Source organism: Apodemus sylvaticus, chromosome 2 (genome assembly GCF_947179515.1).
Source record: "Apodemus sylvaticus chromosome 2, mApoSyl1.1, whole genome shotgun sequence".
NCBI lineage: Eukaryota > Metazoa > Chordata > Mammalia > Rodentia > Muridae > Apodemus > Apodemus sylvaticus.
In genome coordinates, this window is record NC_067473.1 from 174,630,188 (window position 1) to 174,642,345 (window position 12,158).

A 12,158-nucleotide genomic window follows, 5' to 3' on the forward strand; every position below is an offset into this window, starting at 1 on the left:
TCCACCTTGCTCCGGACTCCACTACCAACCTTATAAGCAATTTTGAATGTGCCCCTGACTTTCTCTATGACAGAATTATCAAAGAGGATGAATGACTTGTGAGCTAAGGTCCACATAGGATTTATGTACAGCAACACACAAATTAATACCAGTTGTTAAATGCTATGTGAGGGCTGAGCCAAGGGTGGTAGTTAAGTAGGTGATAGCCTGTACAACTCATGAAAATGTATGATCTAGTGATTGGTTTTCTATGTCACCTGTTCTAAGGTCCTGGCAATCTCTTGGCCTCATTCTCTGTCAAATGTCACCAAGGTACAATGACTAATCTTTATGTCTTTCATGTCTATGAGGGAGTATAGACAATGCCATATAACCAGAGATACTGTGTACTCTTCCATTTCACTGTTTCTGTGTTCAGAATCTTTACAATTGAAGAGGACATGAGAGTTAGCTTTCTCTACTTATGTACAGTCTTATAAGAATCATGTCGTGTGTGTGTGTCTGTGTTTGTGTGTGTGTGTGTGTGTGTAGCAAAAATAATATTGAATCAAAGCCTGAGCATCTGCCCTGTGCTATCAACATTTTGTGGGTCTGTGAATTTAAGTCTCCTCACTGCAAGACAATGCCCCTGTCATTTGGTAAGAGCGTCCTTATCAGACAACTCCTAAGTCTGTGTCAGTCACACCCCACCTCCCCCCACCTTCCTTGCATCTGGATTGGTGCCCTAAGCCTATGACGCTGGGCTTAAGAGGCAGGAGGAATATATATTAGGATGCAAAGATCTTTGTGTCAGCTGTCGGAAAGGGGGTTAGACAACTTACAGGAACACATTCAGCTCCGGGAGATTTCAACTCGCGGTAAGTCTGAACGCAATAATAACTAACTAAGTATGTTGGAGGGCTGGTCTGGCCGTAAAACAAGCAAACAAACAAATCATACAAAAAGAGAACACTCTGGACTTGTGGGTCTGACCTGAGTTTAGGGGTTGGACACAGGACAGAGCACACTCAAACCTTTTCATAATGTCATGTGACAAACTGGTGCGTGAATCGCGGTTTTTACCAGTTCACTGCAAACCTTGATTACTGAATTTGTTCACAAGGAACCGAGAAGGACCCTCCCTGCTTGTGGCTTCCTGGCAAACAGTTTTCTGGAAAAGGACAGATCTGAGGTGTGACACAACCACAGCACAAACAGTGCTTTACTCCTGGGTGATCTCAAGGCTGACAGGACAGTGTCAGCATGGGGAGAGCAAGCGTGGGGTTACCACAGGTCAGTGTGGGTGACGCCGCTGTCTCCCTCTGAGGTTAGAATGCTTGCTTGCTCTATTCTGAAGCAAGGTCCATGCTGGATTGTCTTTGAATGGCTTCGTTTTGGCCCCTGTTTGGATCTTTAACTTGATTTTCTCTGTCTCAGAGAAACCCTGGGTAACATCTAGGGGCCTAACCTATCAGGGGAAGAAATGCTAGTACCCCTGTCTGGTTCTTTTCTTCAGTTCACTAACGGTGCATCTGTTTATGTTTCTATACATCTTTGTGGAGGAGGAGGAGGGGATCTGGAGGTCGTGGGTAATGAAGGAGCATCAGAGAGCCTGTGTCAATCCCTCCACAATGGCTTTGGTTTTTTTTTTTTTTTTTTGTTTTTGTTTTTTTTGGGGGGGAGGTGCGTTTCTAGTGAAAGATTGAGCTAGGTAATTCTGCACAGCTGAGCGTCCCTGAGCTGGATACCCAACACACAGTGCCTGACACACCACTTCTCTCTGCAGAAGAGCGTTTCATAATCTCTGAAGCAGGAAGGATGAATATTACATTAAAAAATAAACAAACAGGAAAATAGGTTCTCACACAGGGATGGGTTCCTTGACACTTGGAGGGACCTACGTGGGAACCAAAGCCAAGTCTGATATTCCGTGTGGGCACATTTGACTGCAGGACTGACATGACGCACGCACACATATTCCAGAAGTCACAGCAGGGGAACTCAGCCTTCCGTGATATCTATAGCAAATAGGACTCTCTTCCAAGGAAAGAAAGGGTCATAGTTGTCATATTTGCCAAAGGCTTTGCAGAGACCTAGAGGGTAAATCGTCTTACAGAAACTCCATCAGGATCAGCTGGGCTTCTCATCTCTTCTACATTGCAGCGTTCACATGAAGCTCAGAGAGCAGAAGTCTTTCCCAGAGCAAACACCAAGGGTCGGCATGATGAGTTCCATGGAGGCTTGTGAGGATTCCTTGCTTTTGCTTTTTATTATTTTAGTGTGTGTGTGTGTGTGTGTTGTGTACATGCAAGTGTGTGCATGTGTCCATGGGGGTCTGGAAGCCATGGATACTTGAGGCCAGAGGCGCTGGATATCCACGCAGCTGGTACAGGCAGCCACACTTAAGAGTCCACACTCTTAAGCATCAAGCCGTCTTTCCAGCCCAAGTCCTATTTATATAACACAGTAAACCTTAAAGTGAGTTCTACTGTCCAAGCGTAGAGGGGCGTGGTGCACCTTCAAGATGACATAAACATGCCAAGGGAGTTTGTGCTAAAGGAGGAAGGATGCTGAGGGGTGCGACCGAAAAATTTTTAATTCCCGGCCATGCTCTGAGGAGTCTAAGGGGTTCAGTGAAAGCATCTCGAAGTAGAATTTAGAGACCAAATAAGTTAATAGTTTGGGAATTCGAAGGAGCCACCAATGAGGGTTGACGACAGTTAGTCTCCACTGCAGTGCAGAGCAGGGACCCCCTCAGCACTCCTCTGGGAAAGAGGGGACTGGGGGGGCACATGTTGCAGACCCTCATCTGTTCGCAAGGTTTCTTGTTCTCTCAAGGATCTAGTATAGACTTCCTGTCTTTGAACACTTCGAATCAGCCAAAATACTAACATTAGGATCCTTTAATTTTCTTTGATTCGTTTTTAAGGAATGGGGCCTAGAAAGGACTGTCAAGTTTGTCAAGGACAACTAGTTTTTGTGGGGCAGGAATTTAAAACTACACGTGCAGTTGGTCCTAAAGAATTCACTCTTTCTCCTGCTATTACCTCTAGACAGGAGTTTGACCAATGAAAGTTAACTTAGTTCTTTATATTTTGAACTGTTTCCAATAAAAAAATTTCCAGATAAAATATAAGATGCCCAGGTAATTTTGAATTTCTGAAAAATAAAATTTTAAATATATTTTCACTAATTTTTTTTTTTTTTACTTATTTATTTAGTAATCTTAATTCTAGCAGGTTCTCCAGACTTGGGGAGGGAGGGTTCATGATTTATTGCTATTTTGAAAGACCTGGAGAGTTCAAACATTCTGAGAGCGATTCTCGTGCCCCTCCCCCACCCCACCCCATGGCTTTGGCACTGGTCGTTCAAGCTGAGAGCTATGCTGCCCTTGGCTGCTCACCGCTGCCTCCTGTTTTCCCAACCACACTTTGGAGAGTCGCAAATCTTGCCTGTTGACAGGGGCAGAGCAGGCTCACTGCACAGGAGTTAGGTTCAGTAATTAGAGTAGCAAGCAATGTTCTCCCTAAAGCCACTGAGGGCATTGTGAGGCGTAGCCAGCTACTGTTCCCTTTGCGGTCTGATGGAAAAGTCATGAGGTCAGGCACCATTACTCACAGTCAAGGATGGTCCCTGAATCCCCACACTGATTTATCCACCCACTCAACCAACAGTCCTCACAGCAAGCTGATTTAAAGGCCAATTACTACTGCAGGTAGTGAGACTGTAGCAATGTCTCCTCCACGATGGAAAGGGGGACACGTGAAGGGCATCCCAGTAGGATAAAGGCAGAGAGGAAGGAGGATAAAAGCAGCCCAGCTCCTTCCTGGCACTGTTCTCAGACTGGCTGGAGAGAGAGAGAGAGAGAGAGAGAGAGAGAGAGAGAGAGAGAGAGAGAGAGAGAGAGAGAAGGAAGGAGAAGGAAGAGGAGGAGGAGGAGGAGGAGGAGGAGGAGGAGGAGGAGGAGGAGAAGAAGAAGAAGAAGAAGAAGAAGAAGAAGAAGAAGAAGAAGAAGAAGAAGAAGAAGAAGAAGAAGAAGAAGAAGAAGAATCAAAGACAAAGTGCTTTGATAGTCCAAAGAAAAGACCACCAAGTGGAAACCATGTAGATGACAAAGTCAGAGGGCATCAGAGTGAGGCGGGGACTCGTGGAGTAAATACTCCGAGTTAAAGCAGGACAGGGCATTATCTTGTGGAAGGTTAATCTCATGTAGCGGGGCTCCCAGGCACTGGAACATGTTGCTTTGGAGGAAGGGCTTAAGGCTTTTTGTTGAGGTCTCTGGAACTTTTCTGAAACTTCTTCCGAAGGTACACTTTCTTGAATGTCAAGAAAGAAAAGGAACAATAAAACATTAGGTTAAAACTTAGCGGTTAAAATTTTATTTTACAGCTTGCTTTGTGATCACAGGTGTTTTGCCTGCACCAGTGTCTGTGCGCACGAGTGTCTGTGTGTGCATGTTTGCTGCCGTCGGCAGACAAAAGAGGAGGCTAGAATCCCGGAACTGGGAGTTGCAGGTGCTTGCGAGCCTCCATGAGGATGCTGGGAGCTGAACCCTGGCTCTCTGCAAGAGCAGCACGTGCTCCTAACCTCTGGGCTCGCTCTCTCTAGCCTTGAAGCTTAAATTTTTATGTCTACCTTTGTCGGTTTTTCTCCTATGGTTTATGTTTATAGAGGGAAGTATATCAGTCTATGTAAACTTTCCCCCTGTGGTGTAAGTCTGCAGCCAAACTAGTTTGGGTATGCAGTGTTAGATAGGTTCATGGTTCACATGAGAGAAAATGTTGAAGACATCAGAGAGGTGCTTGGCTGATGGACTCTCTGTGGACGTGGGGCTAGGGAACAAAGGCATTGGTTGGCCAATCCCCAGCAGCCACTGCCCCACTTCTGCTACTTTGTTTCAGGCCACATTGAATGTATCCATTATTGTCCACAGTCTAGAAATGCTTCTGTCCAGACGGCCCTGTTACCACAATCACAACTAACTGAAAAATCTCTGAGCTAATTGAAGATTAAGCAAATAATATAAAGGAAAAGAGTACATTGTGGAAAACATCTTTTGGAGGCGGGCTAGCCTGCAGCGGGATGAGGAATATAAAGTTTCAAATATCTATAAATATTATAATCATAGCATTCAGATAATTTCCTTCCTTTCCTGGGGTTCCTTGAGAGGAAATATGAAATTATAATGAAACGCTATTGGATTATTTTGGGAGAGGCATATACCTGGATCTTAAATTTTGAGACAAGGTTTCCTGTATTTGAATCTGACCTCAAATTGGCTAAATAGCTGAGGATGGTCTTGAACTTCAGATCCTCTGAATCTATCAGCTCCGGACGTGGATTACAGGTATGTGCGATCCAACCAGACCTGAGTGTTCCGTGCTGGGAATTGAACTCGGGTCTTTGTATGTGCTGGGCAAACACTATCAACTGAGTTATGGCCCAACCCTCATAGATCTATTTTTTTTTTTTTTAATTTTCTTTTAGTTGACAAAATCTCTTAGGTGACTGTTTTTCATTGCATTCTATTGAACACTTTCATTGATTTATAGCATATTTTCTATAATTTCTCCGGCATTCTTGTGTCAACACAAATGCCAAGCTTCTGAGTCAGTGTGCTCCAAGGACAACTAACAGTCCTTTTGCCGCCAGGGTCTTCGTTTCCTTCCACTCTCCGGCGAGCCTGAAAGCAAAGCGTGAGCCTTCCGAGGACCGAGATGAGCGACAGCCCTTCCCTGAGTCCTCCAGCACCAAGCCAGGGTCCTACTACCCCACGCAAAGGGCCCCCCAAATTCAAGCAGAGGCAGACTCGACAGTTCAAGAGCAAGCCGCCCAAGAAAGGGGTGAAAGGGTACGTGTGAGATGTAAAGGCAGGGCTATCGATCACACAGACCCAGAGCCGTCAGCCACGCCCCTCCATCTGCCTCTCCAGCTCATCCTTGCAGAATCCTGTCCGTGTTCCTGGAATCCCTTCCATTGTAAGCCCCGGGGAGAATGCCCAGTTTTAAAAGGAAAAAAGAAAACAAACAAACAAACAAACAAAAACCCAACTCATTTTAATTATGTGTGTGAATGGTACGTCTGGGTTGGGGTATATGCATTTGGGCGCAGATACCAGAAGCAGCCAGCAGAGGGCGCTTTGGATCCTGTGGAACTGGAATTACATGCTATAGTGAGCTGCCCAATTCGAAAAATGACAACAGAGGTCAGGTCCTCTGCAAGAGAGCGAGTGCTCTTAACCACTGAGGCAGCACAACCATCCATTCTCTGATCTTTTATGCAGACATAACCCGTGCTTTAATCGGGAATTCTGAATCCTCAGTCATTTCCAGAAAACACTGTTGTTGTTGTTTATTTTTATTTTTGGTATTTTTTTAATCTTCATGTCTTATTTCTTCAGTTCTCCATTTTACTCTGCCATTCTTTGGAGAAATCCTATTTTCAACACGTGCTCCACAAGTTAACTTCTCTTTTACTGACGCTTAAATTACATCATCACTTTCGTGTTTCTATAATGATGCCTTCCGCCATCATAGCTTGTGCTGGTTTATAGTACACTTTCACTGGGGCTAAGATCACTCAGAGGAAATTGGTTTTTCCTTAATTCTCCGTGCCTAATGTGTTGCTAGGAATGCAGTAGATTAATTAGCTAATGCCAATGTCTTACTGCTTAGTCACATCTATATAATTTTAAAAATGAAAATTGAGGGCTCATAGGACAGTTCTGTGGGTAAAGGCACTTGCTAGGCAATCCAGGTATTCAAAGTTTAAATCCCAGAGCTCACCCACATAAAGGAAGAAACCGACCTGACACCACAAAGTTAATTTGACCTCCACATACACAGGCATAGAGACAGACATGCACACATACACCCACACACACATGCAGACACACACACAGATGGACATACACACACAGACAAAATACACACATACATAGACACAAGCAGATGCAGACACAGAGACAGACACACCACAGTACAAATGTTTCTATGAAACTCGGGGTCGGTTGGTACGGTGCTTGCCTGCCTGCCCTGAAGACAGCCCTCTCTGTTCAGCTCCCAGTGCTGTGTAAACTGGGTTTGTGAGCATTTGTCTGTAATCCCAGAACACTGGAGATCAGGACAATAAAAAAATTCAGGTCCGAGGGCACCCTCTCGTCTCTTGTTGTCTCTTGACAGTAAGAGACACACCTCCTATTGAGGACACGCCGAAGCCCCCCCAGAGTGACATCTTGGACCTAGTTCAATGTGGTCAAAATTTCTCAAATAAAAACCCTTAGGACATCTTCTCCATTGAGTGAGGACACTTTCCCTGGAGGCATTTTCAGACCCCTCGCCTCTGCCCTCAGCTAGTACTTATCTGTTCTATTCATCTACTGTTTTACACAGGTTTGGAGATGACATCCCAGGCATGGAGGGGCTAGGAACAGGTGAGTGACGACACCTTTAACTGAGCAAGTCGCCTTTGATGTTTCCGTCTTCAAGCGACAATTTAAAGTTACAGCATCTGTGGCATGTGATCGTTTGAAGACAAGATGACAGATGGCGATTTAATTTAACATTTTAAATCTATGCGTACCTAGGTGCAAAGATGATAAAAGATATAGAATAAGCCTGAGGTAATGGTTTCTGCTGGTTTATTAAGCAAGAGTGCCTGCTGCAGCCGGCTGTAGGCTTGTAAAGTGCAGGATGCTTAGAGTTGAGCCGATCCAACTTCATTTTTCAGAAGAGGAATCTGAGGCAGACTGAATGCCAGTGTGAAGCCACAGCTCGAGGAACTGGAAAAAAAGACAGGGTCTAGAGAGCCCTTCCACTACTCACCAACTTCCTCTTCTTCCCATCCTGTGGCACCAGGAACGGGGGTGCACACCCAGGAGCAGGGGTGCACACAGCATCAGGAACAGGGTGCACACAGCATCAGGAACAGGGTGCACACAGCACCAGGGACGGGGTGCACAAATTGAGTGCATGTGATACAATCTCTTTAGCTAGTTGGACTATTTTTCTTCACTAGATAAGACAATGACTTAAAAATACTAACAGCCTTTTTAAAAAAAAGTTTTAGATTTCTAAAAGAATTTAGCAGAAGGCCCACAGAATTGTCACTATCGCTCCTGTTTTTCACAGTTCCCCGTAATTAACCCAATGCACGAATCTGGCACACCCATCAAGTGTGATGAACCATCATCTGTCAATCATTCTTGCTGTCTTTTTGTTTGTTTGTTTGTTTGTTTGTTTGTTTGTTTTGTTTTGTTCCGAGACAGGGTTTCTCTTTGTAGCCCTGGCTGTCCTGGAACTCACTCTGTAGACCAAGCTGGCCTCGAATTCTGAAATCTGCCTGCCTCTGCCTCCCAAGTGCTGGGATTAAAGGCATGGCCACCACTGCCCAGCCTTTCTTGCCGTATTAACACAAGCCCATAGCACATATAGTTTTAGGCTCATTGGCACTGTATGGTTCTAAGGGTTTTAACACTGGTGTAAGGTTGTGCAACTGTCATTATTGTGACATATAGATTAGTTTCATCACCCTAAACATTCCCCCACCTCCACCTCCTCCTTCCTCCCCCAGCTGCATGTCCCCTTCCCCCCTAACATGAAAGGACTTTTTACTGGGTCTAACATTCATATTTTCTGAAATGTTACTGAGCTAGAATAATACAGCACTAAGCTTTCTTATCCTGGCTTTTCCCATTTAGCAATATTTATTTCAGTATCTCCTTACGGTTCAATTGTATGTTTCTTTTATTTCTTTATTTATTTTCCTTTTATATGCATGCATATTTGCCTACATTTATGTATGTGTGTGCCTGGTGCCCCTGGAAACCAAAAGAGGTAGTCAGGTAATCTGGAACTGGAATTACAGATGGGTGTGAGCTACTATACGGGTGTTAGAAACTGAACCCAGGATCTCTGAAAGAGCAGCCAGTGCTTTTAACCACTGAAAAAAGAGTCTCTCCAGCCTCAATAGCTCACTGAATTCTATTTTAAGGGTATTCTATTGAACATCTTGATTTCTTTCGAGTATTAGCATTCATGAATAAAATGGTTGTGTGTTCCTGTGTGTGTGTGTGTGTGTGTGTGTGTGTGTGTGTGTGAGAGAGAGAGAGAGAGAGAGAGAGAGAGAGGAGAGACAGACAGAGGGAGAGAGAGAGACAGAGGGAGAGGTTGAGGCAGAGGGAGAGGCTGAGGCTGAGGCAGAGGGAGAGGCTGAGGCAGAGGGAGAGGCTGAGGCAGAGGGAGGGAGGGAGAGAGAGAGAGAGAGAGAGAGAGAGAGTGAGTTATGTGCTTGCACCCCCCTGGCTGTGAGGCCGATCCCCAGGCCTCCCCAGGAATGGCGTGTGGAGGAGTGTAACTGTTCAGAGAGTGTCTCCATCTTCTTGCAGGAGAGGTTCCTTCTGGTGAGCGGTTGGCTGAGGTTTTCTTCTGTCTCTTGCAGATATCACGGTGATCTGTCCCTGGGAAGCATTCAGCCACCTGGAACTGCATGAGTTGGCCCAGTTCGGGATTATATGAAGAGTCGGGAGGCTCGGGGGCTCTCAAGAGCAACTGCTGCTCTTGAGGGTCATTGATTTTACCTAACTGGTCTTTCTGAGTCTTGAAACGCAGTATTTGGAAGGAATTTCGTTGACACCTATGGTCCTGGCCCATCTGACCCATGAGTTACTGTACGTGTTCTTTCCTCATGGTAGCTCCAACCGTGAATAAAAAGCCGCCTTGGTTGGGGTTTTCCCAGCTTTACACCTTGTCCTATCTGCTGTTTTGAAGGCATCCATATTTCTCTATATTCTGTTTAAATGTAGGCTGGGCACTCATTCTGTTGGTAGTAGAATTATAGTATAGCATTAATATATTTCATAGACTCTGGTAAGAGGATTCTTATAGATCATCTTGGTCTACCTAGAGAGTTCCAGGCTATCTAGATGTGAGACCATCCCTTAACAAAAAACAAAACAAAACAAAACAAAACAAAATTACAATATAATACATCAGAGGCCAATCTGAGCAAACCTCTCTGAACCAGCTATGGCCCCAGTGGCACATGGGAGACAAGTCCACTCAAGTTGAAGTCACTTAATTGGTGACTTTAATTATGACTACTTCTAGGACTCTGAGTAAGGGGCTACTTCCCAGGGGCACCTTACAGGCAGTTATAGCACTGAAGTAGACACTACCGTCTCCCCTTGAGATGCCAAGGAGGCATGAGGCCTCACTGCCTTGTTCTGATTCCGCCCCCATCTCCATGAAGGGCTATTTTAAGGTCCAGTCTTTTAATGACAGCTGACATCATAGCGTTTCTGATTTTAAGATGGCAATAGTCATATCATGCTCTGAGAACAGTATTCTGTAACAGTTTACGTCACAGACCTCCCCTCTTATCTGTAGAGGAGTCTCGACTTTTATAGTGTAGTTGTGTTAAACACTGTGTGCAAATGTCTAATGGAGCTATGGCTACACAGGAAGTAGGTGTCAAGGCTTACAAAAGAGCCTAGTGTTAAAAGTCAAGCAATAATTCTGCTTTGCAATTGGGAAAATCCTTTACTGAGCAGGTTACCTCAGAGGTTGCCTGCTGCTCTAACTCAGTCTGAAAGACTGAAGAGTTAAACTTATAACCTTGACGGCGTGAGCTTCCTTTCTCAATTTCTAGGACTCCGGTTCCAGAAAGTTCCCCTTCATTCATTCATTAAAATGACTGCCCAGTGGCTCATACTGAGATTCACAGCTGTCAGAATACCCACTGATTGGCTTTCTGTAATCTATAACAAACCACTTTTAAATCATCAGTGAGAAAACTCCCTAGGCTATGAAGTTTAGACTGGGACACAAAAGGTAGTTGGGCCCTCTAAATAAAGTGCAGGTTTGCTTCACCCCAGAAGTTGTGTCAAAAGCCGTGTGCACATAGCTGTCTTTCCACAACGTTTTTAAGGCAGTTGTGCAATGAAAGCGAGGGCCGCCTTTGGCTTTAGGCTTTGCCGCAGAGAATGTGAATTTCTCCATTTCAGTTTTGTAACCTGTGGTAAAAGAATGGAGTAAATTAACTGAAGAGAGAAGGGAGGGAGGAGGATGGGTAGGGAAGGCTCGGATCTCCGTCCTGAGGCCACCGGTGAATTGCTTTACACATATAGGCATGAAGTACCCCTCCCCACCCAGAACCTCCAATTTGCCTGAATTCCATAATTTGATGTTCACAGTGGTTCAGAGTTCATGAATGGCTTTGTAGCCCTCAGCACCAGAGCATGAAAAGGGGAGACTCAGGAGAAGGAGTCAGATCTCAGAGCCTGTCCCCTGCCCCAGGTTCTATGACAATTTGTTTAATGGCTGGGTAATCTTCTAGCCATAAAGCTAGAAATTGACAAGAACAAGCAAAATATAAGCTGGAGAGTGGAAGTGTTTATTGAAGGAGACAGCAGGGGAATGTGAGCTTGCCCTGGAGCAGGGCCCCTCCCCCAGTCTTCCCTCCAGACACCTTGAAGCAGTTGTGGCACCTGACAGTCACCCCTTAGTCCTGCCATGTGGGTGTGGTTGGTCTTCCGGGCAGGGAGGTCCAGTTCTTCAGCCAGACAAGGCCCTGGTTGACACTTTATTTTATGGATGGGATTTTTTTTCCCCTAAAGACGAAACAATGTCAACAAAACATACCGAAGAAAAGAGTCTGTGTTAGCTACCTCTCTTTTAGCCAGGACAGAATACTGGAAACAACTTGGAGGGCTTATGTATCTCAGCCAACATTTTTAGAGTATTCAGTCCATTGTGTGAAACAGCTCACATTATGGTGGCAGATGGAAAGCCTGGAGAGAGTTGGGATACAGGGCTATATAGACCCCAGGGATGCCCCTAGTTCCTCCAACTAGATACCTCGCCACACTTTCACCACCTCGCAATACACTCTCAGATTATAATTTGATCATGGAACTAATCTGTTCAGTATCTCATGTCTTCATCATCAGATTGTTTCAGGAAACACTATCACAGACACATGCCTTTCTAATCCACTAGCTATCCCTTAACTAGCCAAGTTGACAACCAGGGCCAACCATTACACACACATCTCCAGTGGCCAGGGAGGAGAAGGATCAGGACAAGATGCTACAGGAGGGACAGTGGAAGGATCGATGACACAGAGTCTAGAACAGAAACTGGCAGCCACCATCCAATGTCTATCGGGGAAGCAGAGTAGCG

At 45.0% G+C, this 12,158-nt stretch overlaps 1 protein-coding gene across 1 annotated transcript; it reads left to right on the forward strand.

Moving 5' to 3' along the window:
- Nucleotides 1-790: 790 nt before the first annotated feature.
- Pde6h (phosphodiesterase 6H) lies at nucleotides 791-9,688 on the forward strand. Its single transcript, XM_052172742.1, has 4 exons — nucleotides 791-857; nucleotides 5,632-5,830; nucleotides 7,371-7,411; nucleotides 9,418-9,688. The coding sequence occupies exons 2-4, from the start codon at nucleotides 5,697-5,699 to the stop codon at nucleotides 9,492-9,494; spliced, it is 252 nt and encodes an 83-aa protein (XP_052028702.1). The 5' UTR covers nucleotides 791-857; nucleotides 5,632-5,696; the 3' UTR covers nucleotides 9,495-9,688.
- The last annotated feature ends 2,470 nt before the right edge of the window (nucleotides 9,689-12,158 follow it).